At 39.5% G+C, this 27,379-nt stretch overlaps 1 protein-coding gene across 3 annotated transcripts in view; it reads right to left on the bottom strand.

The window, feature by feature from the left end:
* Positions 1-356: 356 nt before the first annotated feature.
* The window catches only part of SPIN1 (spindlin 1), a 68,638-nt gene continuing 41,615 nt past the window's right edge, over positions 357-27,379 (bottom strand). For all 3 annotated transcript variants that reach the window (XM_080637859.1, XM_080637860.1, XM_080637861.1), the window contains exons 3-6: positions 14,687-14,735; positions 8,681-8,934; positions 7,492-7,725; positions 357-4,686 (exon numbers count right to left, since the gene is read on the bottom strand). In XM_080637859.1, the coding sequence (XP_080493985.1) occupies positions 4,487-4,686; positions 7,492-7,725; positions 8,681-8,934; positions 14,687-14,735 (737 nt within the window). In that variant the 3' untranslated portion in view covers positions 357-4,486. The remainder of the gene's footprint in view (positions 4,687-7,491; positions 7,726-8,680; positions 8,935-14,686; positions 14,736-27,379) is intronic.

The following is a 27,379-nucleotide window of genomic DNA, read 5'->3' as shown; positions in this document are numbered from 1 at the left end:
TTCACTGGGACCGACCTCTCAGGCAACAGGATGCAATAAATAGGACACTGACCTAAGGGAACTGAAGAGGCTTGGGTATTCATTCCATCCGTAAGCTGGCATGCCCAAAGATCTTCAGCATCTTCAGCACTTGGCACCAAGCTTGATGTCAAAAAATGTATTCTGGGGTACTTACGTAACACTTTCCTCTTTATTATCAGAAATGATGTAGGAATAAATAAAACCTGCTCAATATTGAAATCTGCCTTAACAACATAAAAATATTAATTCTAATGCATTATAACAACCTATATGACTTTAAAAAATCTGCATCTGTTATTGCCTCTGTTCATCACCTCTAATTCAAATCAACTATGTTTTATCATCTATAAAAAGTGTGCTTCATTTCAAATTTTATTAATTCAAAGCAGACAAATGTATCACATAAACACTGTCAAATGTTTCTGCTGTTTCCAACTGCTGAAGTACTTTTTTGTCATATGGAAACAGACTCCTTCACAGACTTGCATAATCCCCTGGAGGGGAGTATTTCTGTGTTCAGTAAAACATAGTTTAAGCAGTGTTTCACCTTTGCCAAGTTCCATCTTATCAGCATTTACACTTACTTGGAAAAAAGAAAAAAAAAATTAAGATTTGGCTTTGCAAGCAAACTTGCTTCATAGGGCAAGTATTATGCCAGCATACATGGCTCAGCATTTAAATAATAAATCCTGTTTAATTAGAAAACTGAAAAAAAATGCTTCTTCACAATCTGAAATCACATCGCTACATTTTGCTCATGAGAACAAAGTTTACAGTCATAAGTTGCACATAACGGGTTTATTTTAAATGTTTTAAGGATAGAGTTACATCATAATTATAAAAATTACTTACAGAATTAAGTAACAGATTTAAAGTGTTTATACTTCTAAATGCAGAGAACAGGGAACTGTCTACATTGTTCAAAGTAAAATAAAAATAATGAAACCAAGCTCTAAAGATGAAGTCATTACCTAATTTAAAAATGTGAACACGAAGACCTTTGAACTATACACATACCAAGAACCATCCAAATTGCACTAATGATGTAAAATACAAAAAGCACAGCATTTTCAAGGAACCAGAAACTGTTTTTAATACAATTTTTTCCCCCTGAAGCAACTGAAGTCAATTCTATCTGAAGATAAAGCCTCCATTTTAAAATAATTTCCTTAAAGGAGGCTTCTAGCTATTGAAAAAGAAAAAAAAAACAAAACAAACAAACCCAAACAAAAAGAAATCCCCAAAACCCAACCAACCAAAGAAACAAAACAAAACAAACCACAAAACCCAACAAAAAACAACAAACAAACAAACAAACAAAACCCCAAAAAACAACCCAAAAAGGGTTTTCCCCATAGTCTACTTCAACATTGTTTAGGGTTTGGCACTCAAAAGAAAGAAGAAAAATGTAGTGTTTTGTTAATCAACTGCAATTTTATTTTTTCTTCAACAGAATACTTGGTCCCTTCAAATGCTGTATGACACATACAACTGGAAAATTACCTTCTGTTGGCACTATGCTCGTCTCACCGGTGCATTTAATCCTACTAACAACCATTAAAACAGCACAATAAGCAAAGTCACAAAAAATTGAACACAAAATAAAAACAGAACAAAACAAAAACCTAAACATTTTAACATGCAACTTTAGTTTGTTACATTGAATGTTCTAACCCTCTAAGCATGCAAAAAAGGATGGTCTGCATTTAATTTTTTTTTCCCTTTTAAAAAGTTTTACATGGCAGCCTGACATCACACACACGCACACACACAATATACAACAATACTACAGCAGGTAAATGTGAAAGGCGAATAACTTTTATACAAAGATCCATGGCTTGTGCCATCACAAGCCCTATGTGGTTTTGGAAAGTAATGTTGAACCCCTATAACAAGGAACCAACATTTAGTTACCAGGGTAACGCAAGCACTGCATGCAGATCTGAAACATGAGCCTAAAACAAAGCCCAAAGCAGATGGGCAGGGAGTGGAATTAGTCTCAAGCCTCAAAAACGGTGGTCTAAGCTATCCAAAAAAAAAAAAAAAAAAAAGAAAAAAAAAGAAAAAAAAAGAGGCAAAATAAAAGATGAAAAGAAATACCCACTCAACAGACAATGGGGACATCCAAAAACAACCATTAAATTTACAGTTTATAGATTATACTCTAATTGGCAGAATACATGGTGTATCCAAGAGGCTTGCAGAAAACCCACAAATGCAAGCCTAACGCTAAAAATGTTCCAACAGACCTAAACCTCAGATATTTCAAAACAAACCTTGTATTCCTCAGATGTACAGCCCAAAGTTCAGTGTACTAGGTTATTCATGTATCTTGTGTATAATCAATACACTCACTCATTCTTGTGCCACAGATATCCACTTGGGCTCATGGAGCCAGGCTCAGCTTTGAGATTTACATGCAGGACTCTTAAGAGTCAATAGAAAACACACAACAGATCTGCAGGATGAAAACACTGTGTTGCAAATCTGCTCACTTTGTTCAAAACACAAGGAACATTTACGACTCAGGTACCTAGAGCTTAAGGACTGCATTGAGAAGCTATTCACTGAAAGACAACAGCCTGCCTTTGGTTGCCCATGATGAAATACTGGACATATGCAATATAATAGCAATGGGCAAAGAATTAAGGTATCATATTTATATGGAGAGTATTTATTACCATTCAACAGCATAATGAGGCACAAGCCTTAAGGCTAAAATATGAAATCAGGCAAAAAAGTTGACAGAAAGGGGCTTAAACCACTGAGTCTTCAATATCAAGAATACCCACAACAGAGGTCACTCCGACCTCTGATCTCTGATTAACAGCATCTCTCCTGCATCCTTCCACTAATGGCATATGGTTGGATTATCAGAGTATTTGTTCCTTCCATCCAAAGTGTTGACTGTCTTCACATACTGTATTTCTGTGAAGCAGTTCTTTGAAACTTGCAGAGCTCTGCCTTAATGTAACATGACTATTTTGTTGCTGTACTGATCCTTGTTGCAATTCTCATGCTTTCAAAGACTGCCATACTTAAAAACCTTTACAACTAACTTGCAAGATTAAAACCATGACAGGATTTTGCTGTTGTGGGCTGCTATTTACATCCACAATCTAATGCAGATGACTGAACCACTGAGACTGCCTATAGCTTCCATCAGATAGTACACCACTGGCATGCAGAACTCTAGTGTTCATAGAATGAAATTCATGTTAACAGCATACCTCAAAGCAAGTACAATGTACACCACAAATGGCAACAACAGGTTTAAGCTGTAGATTTGTCCAGACACTCCTTATGTGGAAAAGCCAGAAAAAGAATTAATTGGGAAGATGCCTTCCTGAACCAAAATGGTTTAGAACAAAACAAAGAAATGCAACAGACTGAGCAGAAAGCAACAAATGCTTCTCCTTCTCTAAAGCAAGTCTTCAATGTGAAAGGACACCCCCTCCCCACTCCCCTGGCATGAGATTGCATTTATTTATTTAACTACTGTTAGGTTTCTAAGTCCACACATAAACATTCAGGTTGCTAGGTTCTGATATTAAATGAGAGACTACTGATTGCCAATGCGTAGTCTAAAGTCTTCTGAAGTAGCATATATACTGTTAAAATTGTGGCACCAAGCACTTGGGTTTTGCTAAGAAGTGTGTATAACAAAGAAAGAAAGAAGTACAACATTAAGGATTGAAGGCAGCCTTGTGGCATGTATTTTACTGGTTCCTACAACTTGTCAATATGGGCCATTAACCTGCATTTTCTAATTAACTGGTTATACAGATTAAATGCATTTTTATAGTTTAAAGCCTTTTCACTGAAAGGTGCATTAAGTCAAACACTTGATATCCTACTGCCTTGTGACTAATAAAAATGCACAAGTATTCCTATGTACTGCAAGTTCTTAAAAAGCTAAATTTGAAACAAAGTGTAGAAACACAGCAGACTGATGTTACTTGGGTTAGGCACTCCTCAATGCTGAACAAACTGTTGAAACCTTTCAGAAAAGTCACCTCTGTCCCAACCCTGAAAACAAGGACTGCTAGTAGCCAAAAAATTAAATTTAATGTTACAAAAGAAGGCATATCAAAATATCAAACTACACTTGCATGTGGCAGTTGAACAAGTGAGTGCAAGGTTGAAGAAAAAGTTAAAATCTATGAAAAAATTTAGATTAATGGTTACAATACTAGATCAACTTTACACAGCTTGAATTTGCAGCTGTTCTTTGCTTTTAACTCCCTCCTGCCCAAATATATCAACTTCCTTCACGAAAAGGAGCTCTCTTACACAAAATGTCACGTTTCTTTATATTATTCAGAACAAAACAGTTTTGCTGGCAGAGATTGTGGGTTCGCAGGGACATTTAAGCTTTCATTAAACCGGAAAGCAGTCAAGTCTTTGTGTCTACAAATTTTACATTTAATAGTTCCACAAATTTGGCAAAAGTTCACGATGATGTCTAGGATGTCTTCACCAAATCGTAGACATAAATATGGAAATCATCATCAAACTTGATGAAATAGACAGATGGTTTGGCTTCAACTTGATGAATGACCATGCCAGTCCTTTTTGAGCCATCTTCTTTGGCATATTCCACTTGTTTGCCTACCAGGCTGTCCACAACTTCACCTGGTTCCCGTTCTGCAGGAGGTGAATCATCTGTAACACAAAACCAGTGTACTTTGGTAGACATTAATGGAATTTTTCAATATGGAAAACTACTGCAGAGTATCCTTTAAAACTCACATTTGACTATCAGAATTGTAAAATACAGAGTATGCAGAAAGTTAGTTTTGTTCACGACAAGTATCTAATGATTGCCGCGCTTCTAGAAACTGCAGTTGCAAATGAACTTTTGAGTAGAATTGTCTTCATTTTTTTAAGACAAAAATGGCACTCTGATTGCTAAGAGAAGTAAACCCTTTGACATGAACGTTTATGCACATATTATAGAAAATGTCTGTGGATAATTAATTTAAGCCACTACCAGAAAAAGGCACTGGCCTCCTTAGCAGAAAGGCAGCCAAACTGAATCTACCTCTTCCCACATGCATTATTCAGTGTTTCAATGCATGCACACCACTGCAACAAAAACATCTCTTCTAAAATGCAAGTGTAAACTCCTCATGAAAAGGGGCTTTTGACTCCATAGTGGAATAATGCTGTTGATAGAGTCTAACCATGTTACTTTCTTGTCTAGCAAAACTTACCTAGAATATCTTTGTATTTTTGATGATGCCTATGCCAGATTAGGGTACAAAATGCATGATTTGTAACATGCTAATTACCAAGGGGTTGGTTACAACCCAATCACAAAACAAATGTGATAATAGGTGAAAACACAGTACTGGAGAACTGGAAGCTAACCACAACATATTTTCTCAGTTTGTCTTCTTGTTGACCAGTTTAGATAAACCTGTGTTTTGTATCCCAGTGAGGAAATTTCTTAGTAAACGTCACACCTGATGTAGCTTTTATGGTAATCTTAAGCTTTTAAATTAATGCTTTTGTTCCAAGTTCACATTAAGTGCTCCGTACAGAGTTCACCCATTTTCTTTTCCGTTCTGAGAGCTGTGAAAGAACTCGCAAACAAAAAACCCCAAAACACCATGGAATTAACAGACTGGCTTACATTTATACTTAAGATTCTTCCACAAACTTAAGAAGTTCCTCTTTCAATTTTTGTTTCAGTTCCTCTGTAAATACACTAGCACATAGCTAGTATCTTCTTAGTACCAGTTTTACGTAGAGTCTCCTTGACAAAGATGCAAGTTGAACTCTAACATTTGCATTCAGAAGGAATTACAAAGTGTTGACAAAGTTTTAGTAACAGATCCAGAAACACATTTCCCATCATGAAAAAAAGTTTTAAAGAAATTACCCAAATTTTGGTCTCCTCACATAAGCAAAACTTGTCTTTGAGAAGAAAGCACTCCCTAGAAATGTAAGTTATAACTACTGTGGCAAGTTCCATCAAATTTATAGATGTACTTCCCAGGTAGTCTAAAACCTGATTTGAAAAATAGTACTGTTAACACTCAATCAGTGACTTCAGGACACAAAAAGATCTGGAAAGCATTCAGATTCACCGAAGGTGGCAAATACTTAAGAGTGTTTCGCAAACAGCTAAGCAGTAAATACTCTGGTGGTGAGCATGAATGAAGAAGTGCACTAAAACCAATTAGATCTTAAATGGAAAGAAAGCATATAAGCTCTTTCCCTATCCCTACCCCCAAAGGTGCAAGAAAACGAAGCAGATTTAAAATACATTCCAAGCCCTTTTTAATAGTTAAGACAAAGAACAAGTTAATTGAATGTTCAAATCTGAAAGAGCTTGCTTTATTTTCCTTAGGACGAGGAAGGTCACTTTTCCACTAACATTAGTGGATGACTCTTAACAAGCAGCAAATATGTTTTTTTTCTCCCCCACTCTTAACAGCTGTTAAGGGGTGGTGGTGGGGGAAGTATCTAAACACAGATGATTAACTATAGACATGCAAGTGTGCCACTTGTTTATTTAGCCAGCAGACTGTTATCAGTGCTCGATCTGAAGGACAACAGTCCCAAACTCCACAAATTGACTGTAATCAATATTTCTGTAAAGCACTATGTAGCCAACCACGACAGTTATCTAATTATTAATTTTCTTTAAAGCCCAGATTTCCCCTTTCACAGAGTCTGTTTTAGGTAAATGGGAGAAATAAAGAAGTATTTTTTGCAAGCATTTTTTCTTTCCCCCTCTCTCCCAATCCCCCTCTTTGCACTGGCTATTCAAACCTCTTGAACAATATTAATTCTCTGAAAATCCTTCTAAATTAATTGGAAAGGTCCCAATGACTTTCATTTCAAGAAGGGAGGGAAAAAAATATCCCTCAATCTGCTGAAATATTCTTCTTGGTAGTGTGTTGAAATATGTTAGAGAAAATTGATTTTTACAAGATTAGTACTTCTTTCCCTCAAGAAACTACTCAGAAGTTTTTCACACTGAAGACATCTAGCCCAATGAAATGAATCTATTAGTTGGTCCCAAAATATTACTCCCACAAGAACTGCTTCAGAAACACAAGTCAAGTGCCATTTCGATGAGCTGCGGTACTTCTGTAAGAAAACAACAGTGGAAAACTTCTGGTTTGTCAGTTTCATTAAAAAAAAAACAAGCAGAAACTCTCCCACAGTAGTACGTAGCTATTTTCACCAGAATTAGGAATAATTATAGAAAATGCTTTTCCCTGCATATGTCACTGCTGAGAAAAGTAAAATTTCAGCGGTTAACACACATGTTCTTTGTTGTGCCATCATCTTTTGTTAGCTGGTATCCTTGGGAAAAAAAAGAATAAAAAAGGCAATGACCAGAGTAACAAACAAGATCTTTTGTCAGTTCTCTTGTCCATAAATCAAATACAGCCAAAGATTAATATAAAAAGCTACCACTTTCTAGAAGAAAACAGTAACTGGCTTACTTACTTGAATCAGGCATAATGCGGAGGTCACCTTCTTTATAATCATCTAAGAGTTGGTACATGTACAAGACGGGATCTTTCTCGTAGGTAATATAAAACCACGTGTTCATAATAGGAGCTCGAGCCAAAACCATCCCCCTCCATTCATCTTTTGAGCCATCCTCTGTCTCAAACATATGTTCCACAGCTTTACCAATCATTGTGTCTGCCAGGTGGGCATCACTAATTCGAGATGAAGCTGAAATGACAGCATTTCCTAAGCTCATTCAAATGCACAGATATATGTATGTCTTTGTGAAAAATAATCTTTACCCTGCCTTATAAGCAGCTTTTGATTGGAAGTTATGTCAATTTGTGTACGAAACAAATACTGTCCATTCCAGAGAGTTTACTATTGAAGAGCTGCAGAAGTTCAAAATCTTATTAAAGTAACAATACGCCATTGTACTCCCTATGGTTAAGCAATCAAGGGTAAATGGAAGGTAAAGGGAGATCAATTGAGGCCACAGCAGAGCAGGCTCTTTGTATTTTAACTAGACACTGGACAGGGAGAGAGGCAGGCAGGGGAGAAGAGGAAGACAGGCCAATCACATAACAATTCTATGAAGTTATTAATGAAACTCTGGGGTTTGGTTCCCTCTAATGCCACTCTAGAGCCTACCAATTGCTTTGCAGTCAGAAGAAGCACCAGCTTATTTTGGTTATGAATTAGTAATTCCTTGCTTAAATAAATACTGAACTTTGCTGATTTTGAAGATCAAAAAAGCCTTGTTACTAATCAAATTATTTCACTTAGAAGATGCCCTTTCCCCCCATTATTAAAAGTACTTAGGGGAATTACATGAGGAAATGCGACATTAGTACTGTCAGACACAGAACAGAAAATATCAATCATTTAATTCTAACAGAAATATCAATGTTAATCTGAACAAAACCTACAGAATGTATTGCCTATTACTTTAAGACTGAAGACAACAATGCACTCACTGGTATCATCAAATCTTTGTGGAAGCAAGAAAATTTAAACAGAGCATTTAGATTACCTGCCATGAGACATCAATGAAATTGACTAGTAACATTAAAGTGGTCAGATGTTATCTTGAGGGAAGTCCGGAATGATTAGTAGAGAACATTTAATAGTAAATGTCAGGTTATATGTATGTGAATTTTGGAGAAAAACCCAAACCACTTACCAACTCTGTCTGGAAGAACTTCAAGTGCTGAAACTCTTTCATCTTTGTGCAGTTCTAGTCCATACACACAGTCAAATCCGTCATACTTTATAAGATAGAGAGAGGGATTTACAGGAACTTGATCAAGAACTGTGCCCTTCCATTGTGTTACAGGTCCACTACCTTCTTTCCATCCATGCTGTATTCTGCAGCCTACAATATTTCTTCGTGGCTGAGAAATAGGTTTGCTTGGTCCCACATTGTTTCTATGCTTTCTGTACACAGATACAAACATAATATTAAACAAGCACATACATATATTCAAAATTCTACTCCAGACAAGAGCTGTATGCTTGAGATGGCAATATATTTTATAGTTATGTGCACCATATTCCAATTTGGTTATAAAGCATATTATATTATATTGGAGAAAAGAAAAACACACTGAAAAGTAGTGAAACAATTTTTATGTGTGTGGTAAAGTTAGTTTACTAAGTTGTTTCTAAAACTAGTTTGCTTAAGAAGAAAAAAAACTATTTTAGCCGTTGCTACACTGAATGTCAAAAGTCAAACTCACCTGATCAGGTCTCAAGGCACAAGTTACCTGGCAATATTATAACTTTACTACCTGGTTGCTCCCTGTAGAAGACTAAACACATCCTGTCCCAGGATGAGGAAATCAGTGGAAACATTACCAGTGGCTGACTAAAATTCTTCCAGGGTGCCTGTTTTCCCTACCTGTGTTTTCACCTGAAGGCAATTTAGCTTCCTTCTCTGTTTACAGATATTTTTGACTCCCGAGTATTTTTGAAGACACATACTAGTAACATGTCTCTTGCATTCCTTCTTAGTATTGCAAAATGGCACGTAATGGTAATAGCAACAGAATGGATACTCCTTAATGTGGAAAGGAGACATTATAGTAGCCTTCCAGTAGCTAAAGGGGGCCTATAAGGATGCTAGAGAGGGACTCTCCATCAGGGACTGTAGTGGTAGGACAAGGGGCAATGGGTTTAAATTTAAACAGGGGAGGATTTAGGTTGCATATAAGGAAGAAATTCTGTACTGTGAGGGTGGTGAGGCACTGGAACAGGCTGCCCAAAAAAGTGGTAAATGCTCCATCCCTGGAAGTGTTCATGGCCAGGCTGGACAGGGCCTTAGGTGACATGGTTTACTGAGGCGTCCCTGCCCATGGCAGGCGGGTTGGAACTAGATGTTAAGGTGCTTTCCAACCCTAACCATTCTATGATTCTGTGAGTCTATAATAGATCAAATATACTTTTTTATCCTACTATTTTCATGGAAGTCATATGGAGATTCCCTCTAGTAAGTAACAGTTGTTCCGATCAATGGTCATGTAAGCTATTTAACAGCTTCAAATAATTGCAAGTTTTACTCTACTCAGTTATTAAAAACAAAAATTGACAATTTTGAATACAGATTAAATAAACTAAGAAATATTATGACAGAATATTGGTGATAAATATTTTATCTATTTTAGCATGTTACAACACACATAGTGATTCCTAAAAAGGTTACTGAGAGGGTTGCTGGATAAAATTTCTCATGAACGTCAACTAGGTGTAGAAGAAATTTTTGGTTTACTATTTGTAGCACACTTTATTTAAATGGCAGTAAAATGTGCACACCAGTAGCATGCTTAAAAGCAACATCTAACAGAGACTATCAGTTGCAGAGAATAATATTCTTCCTTAGTTTACAGATAGTTACTAACACTCTCAGAGAAGCTCCTATGTGATCCAGAAAAAGACAAGTAACAATCACACCAATGAAATCCTGGAAGCAGTCTTTCAGAATAATGCACTCACTCCATGACAATGTAATGCTTAATGGACATGGGAATGCTTGATGCTGAAATCATAACCATTAAAAACAAGGCATAAGATTCCTTCAGCAGCTTCTCCCACCACCAGACCTTCATTCACCATGAAAATACTAGCAGAGGGTTTTAGCGAATTTCACTTTTGTTATCATTTGAGCTTTCTAGCAAGATCAAATTGCAGGTTTTGTATTCCTAACTTTGATAGCACAGATTTTTCTCTAACATCAACCTCTTCCAGTTAAGAGACACTGTCTAGAATGGGTTTTCAAATCCTAGCTCTTGCTTAAGCACATATATATATATATGTATATACATGTATGGTGGGTGTTTTGTTTGTTTTTTGTTGTTGTTTGTTGGGGTTTTTTTAACTGAAATAGTGCAAGTAATAGTTTACTATTACAAAATGAGATCAGAGATCTGCTCCGTGGCACAATAAAAAACGTTTTGTATATGCAGCTTATTCTAATGAATCATAATCCCATTCTAAAGCAGAACAAAATCAACTGACCATTAAAAACAGACGACTATCAATTTTAAGCAGTTCGTGTATGCTGCTAATCATCATTGTTGAAAAAGGTAAAAATAACACTATTGATGTTCAACCTCATGGTCAATTCTACTCTCTAATCCACTTTAATGTTTAAATTGGAACAATAAAGCAAAAAGCTTCACACTCATTCAAAAAATATGACGGACAAAGATTACATAACTTAGTTCAAACTGAGTTCACTACCTTTAAAATGCCTCAGAGAGCAAAAAACATTATACATTTAATTCCAAGTCAAGTACCCTTCAGGTGTACTTGCAGTTCAAATTTTTGTTTGGGGATACTGAACAGCCATTCACTCTCATTTGCACCGCTCCATAGTGCAAGAAATGAGAATTTCAAACTAGTAATTTACCAAAGAAAATCAACTTCTTGCATCTGAACATGTGGTAAAAAAGCAAGCACACTTTTATAACTATCAATAAATAATACCTATGGACATATTTCCATGTAAGACATCCAAGTAACCAACTCAAACCACTCCTCAATAGCGCATTATTTCTGTGATACACCAAGTAATACAAACGTACACAATCTTCTACGATGCTACATCCAGAAGGCTCAACACATTTCTTTTCATTACAATTTTTTCATTGCAATTATCTTTAAAATTCCACAAAGATTTGCTCTTGAAGATGGGTAACAATTTTCCTGGACACATAAAACATGGAGCCAGGAAAACAAGGAAATACCAAGTACTGGAAACAGCTGTTGACATATCAGACACATCCTCGCTATAAACAGCCCTTCAGTCCTCAAAAGTTTCAGATCCTCTTCTTTGCCATGAAGAGCAATAAGCTGGTAAGTAAAACCTAGCTGGCACAAGAAAGTTTCATTATCAGGACCAGATAGTTTAGAAACTTTTTAAGGACTATGCAAGTGGAAGGAGTTCTTCCTGGATTTTGAAGTTGTGTTTATATGGCCCACATACAAATTTTTATTTGGCAGTTGCTACCAGGGAAACCAATGTAGTGCAGAACTGCACAGGACTGGTAGTAGAAAAATCAACCATTACTTCAGGGTTGTACTTAAATGACAAACCAGAATTTATAAAAAGGAGAATAGCAATTCCTAATGGCCTACGAAGTAAAGTTAACTATTTTATCCATGTAGGTTTGGTTGCCATGGTTTATTTTTCTGTTGTTGTTTGGGTTTTTTGTTTGGTTGGTTTGTTTTGTTTCTTAAACACCTTATCTTCTCATCTCAGAAAGCCACCACAGGGTAGTACTAAATAAAAAGCCAGAATGGTGAAAGAAAACCATACACAACTGATGTGCTAAAAAGACGCAACTGTGAAAAACAGGAAAGGAAAACTATGAAGCAGTATAAATGCAGTACAGCAGCAACAGTCAGTACAATTTCAAGCCTTCTGTGGTAATAAGCAGAAAAGTTATTAAAAATAGGATCCAAAACTTTCAACAATTGTGATCTCACTACAGACTATCACTCATAGCAGAATGGTGATGACAAAATTGTTATTAAGTACTTTTCACAATGTTCAGACTGTAAGGCACATTAGTTGAGGCAGAAGTTTTAAAGTACTTCTAGTACTCTCTCAAAAGCCATCATTCAGTTGTGAATTTCATCTTCAGATGCTTCAGGAACCAAGACTAAAAGTTAGCTTGATCAGAATTCTGAAATTTTTAAGTTCACTTGTAGCTAAATAGCAGGTATAACCTGCACCTCCACGTCCTTGAATTGCCAACTACAAGAAATAGAGAGCCTATGAAGAAAGGACTGTTTTATATTTATGCCAATTCTTGCACTCTTTTCTTATGCACCAAGGGTGGAAAGAATGGTATCTGGGAGATTACTGACTGACTGATGTCAGTAAGGTCAGCTTCATATTGACAGAGATTACCACTGCCCACTGACAGAGCACTTGGAAGAACTGCCCTAGAACCCTGGGAACTGTTCCCATAAGGTTCAACAGTTAACTATCATTTGTAGAGAATAGTTCAGAAGACTCATCCACGCTGCTCATTCTATCACATCCTCAGTTACTGAATCATGCCCTGTTCTATACTCTTGGCTTTTGGCTCCTTCCTCTGCCACAAACCTTCTAAAGCTTGTTTGAAGTCTGCTCGACGGTCTTTGAGTGACACTAGACTTGTTTCTCTTTTTCTTTAAATAAGTAGTAACTAAATAACTAACTAAATCAGTGACAAAGTATGCATTACTGACTCATGGTCTATTATAATGGTTCAGAGTAGTATCAGCATGTATTATTACATGGTCATTCATATCCTACTCATTTATAATAAACTATAAATATAAAAAATTCTCTACTACTATGCCTCATTCTCAGAATGAATCAGGGGACAGCACACAAGAAGTCATCTTGATATGGTACAAAAACCCCTTAGTAAATAATTAACAATCAAACTACACTAGATTAACATAAAACTAAGCTGGACCCTTAAGTTAAATGCCTCAAAATCATGTCACTTAGGATCAGAACTTCTTATGTCCCATAAAAGCCCTTCATGCTAACAAATTTACAGCCTATTTAGGTATTTAAATAAGTGTATATTAACACAACAGTAAAGACAAATCTAGCCACCCTCAAGTACAAAAGGCAACCCACCTCTGATAGTCTTCCCATCATACACTCCTTTCTCTGAGCGGTTGAAAGAGAACAAGAGAAATTAAGTTTTAACCAACTCTAACTGCCTCTACACAAATAAATGTTTCTCTTTGCCCTCTATGAAGATAGACAAGAATGGACAATGATGAGCTGGTGGAAGGAATTAAGAGTAGTTTTACATCAGGTGTTGTCTGTGGGAAACAGTTAACACTGTTAGCAGTGATTAACTATCTTAATTGTGGAAAATACACCTGCTGAACAAAGAGGTTTTGATTGATGCACCACTATAAGTCTTTACACTTAGAATATAGAGAGTAACATTTTAGTAAATTTCACACTTACCCAGCTTAGATTTCTCCCACCAGAGGTGTAGCCAGATACAACACCTCGCTGTTTGACACTAATAACAATAATGCCCAGAACATTCCATCTATTTTCGCACAGCTACTCACCCAAGTTCAGCTGCTACTATTTAAGAATGTTGTAGAGGGAAAAAAACATTACATGAATGTGTGGGACAAGCAGGTATCCTTCAACATGAATTAACAGCCTCCTTGAAGAAGTATTTCAATATATTCTTTATTTTAAAAAAGTGAAAATTCCTCTTCAAAACTACAGTTGTAGTGAGTACAAGATTAGATATTTTTTAAATTACTTCCAGACTGGGTTATCAGTAAGCATGCTTTGCAGTTTTTATTGGCCAGGTGACAATACATGAACTCTGTGCCAGAAAACAGAGATCCTACAGTATGAGTGGTTAATTTCTGGCTTGGAACTCCTTTTCTCTGAATTTCAGGAAGAATTACAAAATTGTATTCAAGGACAATGTCATATGAACAGTTCGAACAACGTTTAAAACTATTTGTAAGGGCATTCTTGCCTATCACCCTCCTGAAAGACCTGAAAGTCTGACTCAACACACATATACAGACTGAGTATTATTCCACACGATTTTCAAGAACAAAGTCAGTGGAACAATACAGATATATTTCTAGAACAGCATTTCCAGTTACTGAGAGCTATACTTTAGTACAAATATTAACAACTTACTTGTGGGAAGTTCTTTTCTTCATCATGCTGGCAGACACTCCTGTATGACCTACAATATAAATGATGTTGAAATTATTGAAACATAAAGTGTGCCCACAAAGCCAAAAATAGCCATCTTACACTAGTCTTCCTTTTGAATGTCAAAATGCAAAAAATCCAAACACTTCCTGTTATGACCCATCAAGTAATTGCTACAATGGAAGAAGGCTCTGCAGAAACAGACAAAGGCTACATGCCCATAAAACACGTTCCCCCCACCCCTCCCTTCTTCCTGGTCTTCACTGCCCATTTCTCTACTTCCTCCCCACCAGTAGCACAAGTGGATGGGAATGCGGGCTGTAGTCAGTCCATGTCAAGTTGTCTCTGACCCCCCTTTCTCCTCAGGGGAGATATGTCAGAAATGTGGAGACCGGTCTTGTTCAACATCTTTGTCGGTGGCATGGACAGTGGGATTGAGTGTGCCCTCAGCAAGTTTGCTGATGACACCAAGCTGTGTGGTTCGGTTGATACGCCGGAGGGAAGGGATGCCATCCAGAGGGACCTCGACACGCTTGTGAGGTGGGCTGATGGCAACCTGATGAAGTTTAACCATGCCAAGTGCAAGGTCCTACACCTGGGTTGGAGCAATCCCAGGCACAGCTACAGGTTGGGCAGAGAAGAGATTCAGAGCAGCCCTGTGGAGAAGGACTTGGGGGTGTTGGTCAACGAGAAAATGAACGTGAGCCGGCTTCAGTGTGTGCTCACAGCCCAGAAAGCCAACTGTATCCTGCGCTGCATCAAAAGGAGCATGACCAGGTCGAAGGAGGTGATCCTGCCCCTCTACTCTGCTCTCGTGAGACCTCACTTGGAGTATTGTGTGCAGTTCTGGTGTCCTCAACATAAAAAGGACATGGAACTGTTGGAACAAGTGCAGAGGAGGGCCACAAGGATGATCAGGGGATTGGAGCACCTCCCGTATGGAGACAGGCTGAGAAAGTTGGGGCTGTTCAGCCTGAAGAAGAGAAGGCTGCGTGGAGACCTCCTAGCAGCCTTCCAGTATCTGAAGGGGGCCTACAAGGATGCTGGGGAGGGACTATTCATCAGGGACTGTAGTGGCAGGACAAGGGGTAACTGGTTCAAACTTAAACAGGGGAAGCTTAGATTGGATATAAGGAAGAAATTCTTTACTGAGAGGGTGGTGAGGCACTGGAATGGGTTGCCCAGGGAGGTTGTGAATGCTCCATCCTTGGCGGTGGTCAAGGCCAGGTTGGATGAGGCCTTGGGTGACATGGTTTAGTGTGAGGTGTCCCTGCCCATGGCAGGGGGGTTGGAACTAGATGATCTTAAGGTCCTTTCCAACCCTAATATTCTGATTCTATGACTCCTCACACTCTTTTCCTGCTACAGGGTGGGATCCCTCACATGGGAGGCAGTCCTCCACAAACTTCTCCAGCATGGGTCCTTCCCATGGGCTGCAGTTCTTCACAACCTGCTCCAGTGTGGGTCCTTTCCCTGGGATATAGCCCTTCAGGAACAGACTGCTCCAGCATGGGTCCCTTCCATGGGGTGCATCCTTCCTGAACAGGCTGCTCCAGCATGGGTCCCTTCCATGGGATGCATCCTTCATGAACAGACTGCTCCAGTGTGGGCCCCTTTCACAGGGTGCATCCTTCAGGAACCGACTACTCCAGTGTGGGTCCCTTCCATGGGTGCATCCTTCAGGAACAGACTGCTCCAGCGTGGGTCTCTTTCACTGAGTGCATCCTTCAGAAAACAACTGCTGCAGTGTGGGTCCCTCATGGGGTCACAAGTCCTGCAGCAAACGTGCTCCAGTGCGGGCTCCTCTCTCCATTGGGCCACAGCTCCTGCCAGGAGCCTGCTCCAGCACAGGCTTTCCACAGGATCACAGCATTCTTCAGGCACCCCCCTGCTCTGGCGTGGGGTCCTCCCTGGGCTGCAGGTGGAACTTGCTCCATCATGGACCTCCATGGGCTGCAGGGGCACAGCCTGCCTCACCATGGACTGCACCATGGGCTACAGGGGCATCTCTGCTCTGGTGCCTGGAGCACCTCCTCCCCTCCTGACCTCGGTGTCTGCAGGGCTGCTTCTCTCATAGTCTCAATTCTTTTCTTCTGGCTACTGTTTCCCATCAGGTTTTTTCCCTTCTTAATATTATCCCAGAGGTGCTACCACTGTCACTGATGGGCTCAGCCTTGGCCAGTGGTGGGTCTGTCTTGCATCCGGCTGACATCGGTTCTGTCAGACATGGGGGAACCTTCTAGCAGCTTCTCACAGAAACCACCCCTGCAGCCGCCCCCCAACAACTTTCCATGCAAACCCAATACAGGAACTCAGGGATGAACATAAAGAGTGACAGATCACAACTATGGAAAAGAAAGCTGAACACAATACGGACTGGTGTAGTCTTGCTCTAGGGAAACGCTGTAATCATTGAGATGATCCAACAGCTACAACAGTTAAATGAATCAACAGGCTATGTAACTTTTCCATTGGCTCAGTAACTTTTCATCCTTGATTAATCAAAAAGGTGCAAATACATGTCAGATCAGCACTGGGAAAGTATATACAAATCTCACCCTAACAGAGCACATGAAAAAGGAGTATGAGCTGCTTTGAGAAGAACAACAGGCTTGAGACAGCTTCAACCTATGTATTTTTCACAATGAAGCACAACCAGCCATTGGAATAATGTCCTCAAGGAAGTGGTAGATTCCTCAGCATTGGACACTTTTAAGATCCAGCTGGACAGGGCACTAGGACTTCCTGTCTAGCCTGGTTTTGCTAAGAAAGGTTGGACAAGATGATCCTTGAGGTCCCTTCCAACCTGGAATTCTATGATTCTGATTCCCTCCTAGTAACTGGGGACACCCAGTGCTGTGATAGAGACTAGTAAGCAGAACCACATTTGTATTGAGCTGCAGTGGTGTAATACAGTTAGTATATTCTGCTAAGTATTGTTGATTTCACAGTTGTAACACTCTGCTTAGCACAAAGTGAAGTATTAAAACATTAAACTCTCCTCATGTGCAATACATAAGAAAACCTGGTCAGAAAACGGTGGACTCTTGGAACTAATCAGTGTAATGGCCATGACAGCCTGTGCTGCTTGGGGACTGGCTGGGCACTGGCTGTTGGTGACCAATTATTTTCATTTGCAGCAATTGGCTTTCCTGGGTTTTATCCTCTAAGTTTTTTTCTTTTCCTTATAATGTTTAAGTTATCATAATAATATATTTTTAATTATTAAATTTTTATCTCACAAGGGTTTTTTCCTAATTTTTATTCTTCCAGTTCTCTCCCCATCCCACCTAGGGATGTGAGCAAATGGCTATGTGGTGACTAGTTGACAGATGGAATTTACTGTGACATTCATGATGATTATTCCTACAATCCAGGAAAATAATGTGACTTTTAAGTGGTTGCTCCCATTATTAAAAAAAGGAAAAAAAAAAATCAAGCAAACACCAGCTGCATTGTGAGGCTTTTTATCTTCTTAGTTAACTGATCTCCAATTTTCAGCTAAACAAGGACAGACTCCCCTAGAATTTTTATGGGGGAAAGGAGCAAACTGGGTTACTCTCACTACAGCAGAGGCTTAAGGCTTAGTATTAAGGACTGGGGATCCTCCTACAATACCTGCCGATCACTGGGGAGGAATAGGGGGCAGGCAAAAGAGACAGTGGTGGGAGAATAACTTCAGAGCTGCAAATCACCATGCTCAAATCTGCCATCTCAGACATGCTGGACAGATCCAAGCCTGATGTCAGGACAGCCAGCCACCAAGCCTCCTGGGCATGACAGTGCAGAGAAGCCTGGTCAGACGCGGACTAACCGTGTGGGTTTCTACAGGGTTCAGGACAAAAGGCTGTGAAGTGGATCACACCACCAAGAGGCCACTGTGATTGTCACTGTCACAGTACAATTTCCGTATTATGACTGTGTTGTGATTTCAGTATATTGCGCCAAATCCCATGTAATGTCAAATGTCCTCAATTGACATCACAACATTGAACCCTCCAGGCCTGCAATATCTAAAAGAGCCTAGTCAGAGTGCTGGACTGAAAAATGCGTAACTAATGTCTCGTGTATGTACAAACATAGTCAGAATTTCAACTACAGATGCTTAAATTAACACTTACAGGGAAATATCAGAGGTTTTCTATAGGTCTAAGCAAACCAATTCTTTTAAAGTTAACATTATATGCATGTTCCAAGCATAGCTTTGGAATATATGTGCTGAAAACTTCCATGAATAGTCATAGTGTCACCCAAAAGTTGAACACTAGAACTATCATTAACCTTCAAAAGTCTTCATAAATATTTTAATCTTTACATTTTTATCTGAAAAATTCAAGAGGACATATACAAAGTGACAGAAATGGTAGAATTAACATAATATTACACCTTATGCTTCAAACAGTCAAGCTCATACCAAATCCTTAGGAACCGGCATTTCCAGCTGTAATGACATCTGAAATGTTTGGGTTTCAAAAATTAACCCTTACAAGCCAATTACTACAGTAAAGATCCTCTTTGCAATTTTCAGCTGTTATAAGACCAGATAATTGAACTGCATGCTTTTAAGAACTATTAGCTGGAAATTTAAAAAAACCAAAAAACAACAAAAAGCTGGATTAGAAACCTAAAAGACTTTGAGACTTGACTATAACCACTAAACAAGCTTTCTGATCACACTGACAGTTACTGTCTGTATATTTTATTAATACATAATATACTAAACCATGTTTTATTACAAATATGGTGGTGTTATTAAAAACATTTATCAGAAAAGAGATCTGTTCTTACAAAGTGGAGGAACTGTATCATCAAACACACTATATTTTACATTACTGCCTGTTGAAAGACAGATATTGGCTCAAGTACCTAAAAACACAGAAGTAACACCCATATTCTGCAAATGGTCCAGCACAATACTTTGTTTCTGTCCTCCTCTCAAGGTCTCTCAACCCACACATAAGAACAGAGGTCCAAAGCATTAATCTTCCAAAGCATCAATCAGGAATGCCAGAGGTACACAGAAGGCTACAGAAGCTGCAACAAACACAAAGGAGAAGCTATGCAGACCTCTGGGAATGGGTATCTGTCCAGTTCACTAACTTCTCACCTTGAGAACCTCGTACTTTTGACAGGATTCAACTGCTTCATTTATGTACTGAAGTATAAACCAAAGCCAGCTATGACAAAAAAAGCACTCTTTCCCTTCTAGGTTAGTCAATACCTTAAGACAGGTCCCAGCAATAGAATCATAGAATCAAATTGTCAGGGTTGGAAGGGACCTTAAAGATCATCTAGTTCCAACCCCACTGCCATGGGCAGGGACACTTCTCACCAGATCGGGTTGCTCAAAGCCCTGTCCAACCTGGCCTTGAACACTTCCAGGGATGGGGCAGCCACAGCTTCTCTGGGCAACCTGTGTCAGTATCTCACCACGATTATAGTAAAAAACTTCTTCCTAATGTCTAATCTGAATCTCTCCTCTTTCAGTTTAAACCCATTCTCTCCTGTCCTGTCACTACATGCCCTTGTAACAAGTCCCTCTCCAGATTTCTCACTGGCCCCCGTCAGGTACTCGAAGGATGATATAGGGTCTCCCGGGAGTCTTCTCTTTTCCAGACTGAACAACCCCAGCTCTCTCATCCTGTCTTCATAGAAGAGGTGCTCCAGCCCTCTGATGACCTTTGTGGCCTCCTCTGGACTCACTAAAGCAGGTCCACACGCCTCTTGTGTTGGGAGTCCCAGAGCTGAACACATTACTTCAGATAAGGTCTCATTAGAGTGGAGTAGAGGGGGAGAATCACCTTCCTCAACCTGCTGGTCAGGCTCCTTTTAATGTGACCCAGGACATGGCTGGCTTTCTGGGCTGCAAGCACACACTGCCAGCTCATGTTGAGCTTCTCGTCAACCAACACCCTTAAGACCTTCGCTGTACGGCTGCTCTGAATTCAGTCTCATAGCCTGTAGCTGTGCCTGGGATTGCCCTGACCTGGGTGCAGGAATTTGCACTTGGCATTTTTGAATTTCATGAGGTTGTCACTGGCCACCTCTCAAGCCTGTCAAGGTGCCTCTGGGTGGCATCCCTTCCCTCCAGTGTGCTGACCACATCCCACAGCTTGCAGTCACTGGCAAACTTGCTGAGGGGGCACTCAATCCCACCATCCATGTTGCCAACAAAGATATTCATAGAATCATAGAATAGTTTGGGCTGGAAGGGACCTTCAAAGGTCATCTAGTCCAAACCTCCTGCAATGAGCAGGGACATCTCGAACTAGATCAAGCTGAACAGCACCGGTCCCAATACCAGCCCCTGAGGAGAACCACTTGTCATGGGCTTCCACTTGGACACTGAGACATTGACCACAACTCTCTTGAGTGTGGCCATATAGAAAGTTATGGCATTTGGATGATCAATACAAATAAAACAGGCTTTCAAGAAGGTACAATGGCAAATATTTGAAGATCATAGGACAAACTCACTAACACCTACATGCCTACTTGCCAGAATTCATCTTAGTATTTTGCACTGGCTGAATTCAGTAATGTCTCAAGCTGATACAAACTCTTTTTAAAGACATCTCAGGTTACTCTATTGAACTGTGTAGCACTTCACTTGGCTAGGCAGCTGAAAAAACTGTAGCAAGAGTTCACTGAATCAAGAAGACTTTTGTCCCCTCCAGCACCTCTAAATAGGGGTAGGGAACAGCACAGAAGCCTTACATTTTACATATTTCAGTAACATGATCAAAATCAGAATAATCTGATAAATCTACCTGCCTGATTCTTTCTTGGTCCAGGAGAATTCTTTTACCAATAATTTTTCCACTGCAACTGGAAAGGTGCAAGAAACCTTAGGGCCAAGGATCAGTAATATCCAGAGTTTGCAATTGTACCTAACCTTTGGGGTGGAAGAGGAAGATGGTGCAGTCATCAACAGTGCCACTTTATCATTTATCACTTGGGATAGCCTTTTCCTTACTGCTAATGAGATATATTCAAACAATACACCCATAGTCCTTGCAATCTTCTGTGAGGATTTTGAAATCAAGACAAAGAAGGCAGCTTAAGCAGTTCACAGACATTAACACTAGGACAGCTTGATTTAACAGCTGCACTGTTAAACACATATATTGGCACCCTCCCTGACCACACCCCCAAATTTCACTGCCTTTTCAATCACTGTAAAACAAGGATAATGTCCACAGGAAATAACAGTAACACATGAGAACTGTTCTGAACTGCTTTTTCTTTCATTATCAAAATAATCTAGAAGTAATGCCTTAAAGTAACTGCTGTAACAATTACAGATGTTATTTATAACCCAAAGATGATGCAGGTTTTATACCTTAGGAAACTGGTTCCACACTTAAAGACTATATACTACATAATGCTGTAACCCTCAAAACTGCATCAATAAGACGTACACACTTCTGTCTAACAGCAGCATGTGAAAGACCATTTCCCTAATAAAAGCTTACACTGAAGTCCACAGATGGCACAAAGATGGTATGTTCAAACAGACACCAGTAGCAAAAATACAAAAAGTATGCTGAACAGCCCCTGTCACACAGAAAAAAAGCTGCATACCCCAAAGCACCTCTATAACCACCATCTTCCTTGGAAAATATCATCTGACCCTTGCCAAGATAAAACATATGTTTCAAGCAGCTAATGCAACATACTCTATGAATGGCTGGAAAACCTATTCTTTTGAAGTGGAAAATCCCGTTATAAACAATTCACAACAAAAGTATTTAGAAATGCTGTTCGATTTTTCTTTTCCCTACAGGAATAAGTAGCGAGATGTAAATATGAAAACACTTCTGATGTGTGAGGACATCTTAAGTTCTGTATATTTTGCTTTTTGCACAATTAAAGGAAGTAGTAAAGCTACCACAAAATAAATCAGACAGGAAACTTATCTTTATGTTGCAAGAAACCAGCTCTGCAGAAGACTCTTCTTTCACAATTTAGAATTGTCAAGAGCTTGCAGAGTCTCTTTGCACTTATTTGTATATGTATGACATTTTAATGAGTGATACCAATGATGTCTTACTGCTATGTTTTAATGATTTAAAATATTCTTTGTGATAATTTTAAGTTAACTTTTAACATACACATATATTGCCGATCTCTGCCTTCACCTAATGACTGCGGAACACAACAAAGCAGTAACTGTGTCATATAAATTCTCCTGCAACTTCCAGTACTAACTTAACAGCTTGGGACAAAAGCCTAATTAGCATTAGTCATTCTGCATCATATGTCCAGTTTAAAGCACAACGGCATTTAAGAAAATCCCAAGCATTTCAAAGGTAGCAGTATCTTAATGTAAATCTGCCATGAGAAAAAACAACTGCATACAAAGCATTCTGGGGTCCAGCAGTTTGGTCACAAGTGGCAATGTGACTTCAAAGATGCCAATACTAATTAGAGAACAATAAAGATGAATTATTACATTCTTAATATAGCATGAATGTCACTGACTGAATGGGTCTAAATCCGCAATCTTTACCTCCTTTTAACTATGGAAAGACAAGTTTTAACTAGACACTTCATTCCATAATTTAGAAAACACTCAAAATACTCTGCAAATAAGCTGCCCTGAATTTAAAAATACGAAAAAATAACACTGAACAAAAATCAAAGTAAATGGATTAGTTTTAGTCATCTTTGTAATAACCAGTGAAGACTGAAACTTTGATGAATCTGAGGAAAGAGAAAATACTTGTTTCAGTCAGTCACGTAACAGCACAGAAACACATATTTTGTAATAGAAAGTGAACACAAAACTCCAGCTCCCCATCAAGAACAACAGAATTCAGCATTTAATTGCCACGTGGTCGGTGTGTTTTTTGAAGCCCAATTAGTTCTGCTCATAACAGATCCTCAGAATTCAACAGCAAAACTAGAAATGATGTTTCTGAATACTTCTACTTTACACAAAGAAAAGCAATAAGACAAGACACACTAAAACATTCTTCCATAAGGCTGACTCCAAGGGAAGTATATATGTCACTTCAGCTGCAGGGTATAAGCAGACAGAATAGGGAGGACAAGAGAAAGCTACTGGCAATGTTTTTATGCTGTCTGAAGCTGTCACATCAGATAGCACCATTCAATTCATGAACACTGGACAAGCTTTTCAAAACACAGCACCATTAGCTTACCTCTCTGAATATCCCATGTTTACAATAAGCAGTGAAAGCTGGGTATTTTAAAGTTATATTTCAGAATCTTCTCTGGGAACAGCAGTAATATCACATGAATTACTCTGTATCTGGATGCTATTTTAGAATTACTTTCAGAGGTGAAACTCTTTGGTGTGCTTCTTCTCACCTAGTCCTACCTGAACTTGAAAGAGTTTGAGGAAGGAAGAGAGTTCTTTTAATCAAAGTACAGAGATAAAATTAATTCTGACTCTGCCAAAAAAAATTTCACTGCAATCCTAACCAAGTCACGTCTAGGACTGGGATCTCTTTCCTTAGTTCACAAAGACGATAGTGCAACAATTTTAAATGGGAAACAAATGCAAAAGCTTGTAAATACACAGCATTAAACAGGTGATCACTAGACTAAAGGCCAAATGAAAGTGTGAACATAAGGGTAATCACAACTCGTTTTACAACCAACTGTACTATAGGGTTAATTAAAAAAAAATAAAAAAAATTAAAAAAACCCCACAAACAAACAAACAAAACTCCAACCAAAAACCCCAGACTGTATTCCCTTATACTGGAGACAGCCATCCGCTATAATTAGGCTCTCTAATGAGAGACAGGCACACTGCCATGCACAGGAGCAGCTGGCTGATGCTGTTATCTCTACAACAAGACGAAATCAAAGTCAGCTGTAGAAAACTTTGATAATGCATTAATTATTTTTTTTTTTTTAATTTTTAAAAATTAGATTTTCTGGAAAATTATGATTCTCCTGGAAAGCATCCTAAGGCACATGAAAAAACGACAAGGTGGTTGGTGACAGCCAGCATGGCTTCACTAAGGTGAAATCCTGCCTGACCAATTTGGTGGTCTTCTATGACGGGGCTACAGAACTGATGGACAGTGGTAGAGCAGTTGATGTCATCTACCTGGACTTGTGCAAAGCATTCAACACTGTCCCACACGGCATCCTTGTCTCTAAACTGGAGAGAGACCAATTTGATAGATGGACCACGCGATGGATAAAGAACTGGCTGGACTGTCGCACGCAAAGAGTTGTAGTCAATGGCTCAGTGTCCAGCTGGAGACTAGTAACAAGTGGTGTTCCTCAGGAACTGGTGTTGGGACTGATCCTGTGGGACATGGACAGTGGGACTGAGTGCACCCTCAGCAAGTCTGCCAATGACACCAAGCTGTGTGGTTCGGTTGATAAGCTGGAGGGAAGGAATGCCATCCAAGAAGGACCTTGACATGTTTGTGAGGTGGGCTGAAGTTCAATAAAGCCAAGTGCAAGGTCCTACACCTGGGTTGGGGCAATCCCAGGCACAGCTACAAGCTGGGCAGAGAAGAGATTCAGAGCAGCCCTGCAGACAAGGACTAGGGGGTGTTGGTCAATGAGAAAATGAACATGAGCCGGCTTCAGTGTGCGCTCGCAGCCCAGAAAGCCAACAGTATCCTGCGCTGCATCAAAAGGACCGCGACCAGCAGGTCGAAGGAGGTGATCCTGCCCCTCTACTCTGCTCTCGTGAGACCTCACTTGGAGTATTGTGTACAGTTCTGGTGTCCTCAACATAAAAAGGACATGGAACTGTTGGAACAAGTCCAGAGGAGGGCCACGAGGATGATCAGGGAACTGGAGCACCTCCCGTATGAAGACAGGCTGAGGAAGTTGGGGCTGTTCAGCCTGGAGAAGAGAAGGCTGCGTGGAGACCTCATAGCAGCCTTCCAGTATCTGAAGGGGGCTATAGAGATGTTGAAGAGGGACTCTTCATTAGGGTCTTAATGATAGGACAAGCGGTAATGGGTTCAAACTTAAACAACGGGAGTTCAGGTTAGATAATAAGGAAGAAGTTCTTTACTGTAAGGGTGGTGAGGCATTGGAATCGGTTGCCCAAGAAAGCTGTGAATGCTCTATACCTTGCAGTGTTCAAACAGGCTGGATGGAGTCTTGCATAAGATGGTTTAGTGCAAAGTGTCCCTGGCCACGGCAGGGGGGTTGGAAGTAGATGATCTTAAGGTCTTTTCCAACTCTAACTATTCTAAGATTCTATGATTTTGAACTATATGTGACACAACCACTAGTTTATCTATACCTCAAGTTTTTTTGTAGCCTGTACAAGATCTACTGTATATATGTGTGCATATACAGACAGTCTGTACATATATATACACACACAACACAGTCTGCTAGAATCCCACAATGTTTTTACATGATTAACATATTAAACATAGTTCATAAAGTATCCAGTCTTTCACCATATCTTTTAATCAGAAGGAAGAATGAATAATAGGAAGACTATACTACTGCTATATTACTAGATAATTGCAATTTTACAGGAAATACTTCAAAAAACTTATTTTACATTTTAAGTATCTAGCTGTTCTGAAACACTATTTGTTCATGCAGTTTCTTAGAAGTGGCAACCATCTTTAAAAAAGGAAGACAATAAATGTCAAAATACAATAATGCTGTAAAGCACAGCAAATACTGTTTAAAATTTGTTAGTGCACAGCATTGTTTTTATAGAGTCCTAGCAAATCACAGATGCTACTGAGATCTTCAAGATACCCTCACAGGAGCACCTTATCAAGCCCTGCTCCTAGGGAAAGAGACTTCACTGCACCAGGTTGCCCAAAATCCCATTCAACCTGACCTTGAATACCTGCAATGATGTGACATCTACAGCTTCTCCGAGCAACCTGTTCCAGGATCTTACCTTCACTGTGTCTTTACCCTTACCTTCCAGCGTCTTTACCTTCACTGCAAAATATTTCTTCCTCATATTTAACCTAAATCTACTGTCTTTCTGTTTAAAACCATCATGACCTGTACTATCACTACAGGACCTGGCTCTCTCTCTCCATCAAATGGACCCCTTACGAGATCTGTATCAGACTTTATATATATAGGTCTTCCTGAAGCCTTCTCTTTTCCAGGCTGAACAACCCCAGCTCTCTCAGCCTGTGCTCATAGGAGAGGTGCTCCGGCATTCAGAGCATCTTCGTGGTCTCCTCTGGACTCGAGCAGGTCCACGTTCCCCTTTTGCTGGGGGCCCCACAGCTCAACGCAGTACTGCAGGTGGGGTATCACCAGAGCAGATGGAATCACTCCTTCGACCTGCTGGTCACGCTCCTTTTGATGAAGCTCAGCATAAGTCTAGCTTTCAGGGCTGTGAGAGCACCTTGCCGGCTTCACTCCAGCTTTTCATCCATCTGTACCCCCAAGTCCTTCTCTGCAGGACCACCCTCAATCCATTTATGTCCCCATCTGTACTGATATTGGGACTGCCCCAGTATCAATGCAAATATTGCTCAGGTAAGGGCCTTGCACTTGGTCTTGTTGAACTTCGAGGTTTGCACTGGCCCATGTCTCAAGCCTGTCAAGGCCCCTGTGGATGGCATCCCTTCCCTCCAGTGTGCTGACTGCACCATACAGGTTGGTGTCATCAGCAAACTTGCTGAGGGTGCACTTAATCCCACTATTTCATTCATGAAGATACTAAATAATATTGGTCCC

The sequence above is a fragment of the Psittacula echo genome, assembly GCF_963264785.1.
Source record: "Psittacula echo genome assembly, chromosome: Z".
NCBI classification, from domain to species: domain Eukaryota; kingdom Metazoa; phylum Chordata; class Aves; order Psittaciformes; family Psittacidae; genus Psittacula; species Psittacula echo.
The sequence above is the reverse complement of the archived record's forward strand: the minus strand, read 5'-3'. Positions and strand labels throughout refer to the sequence as shown.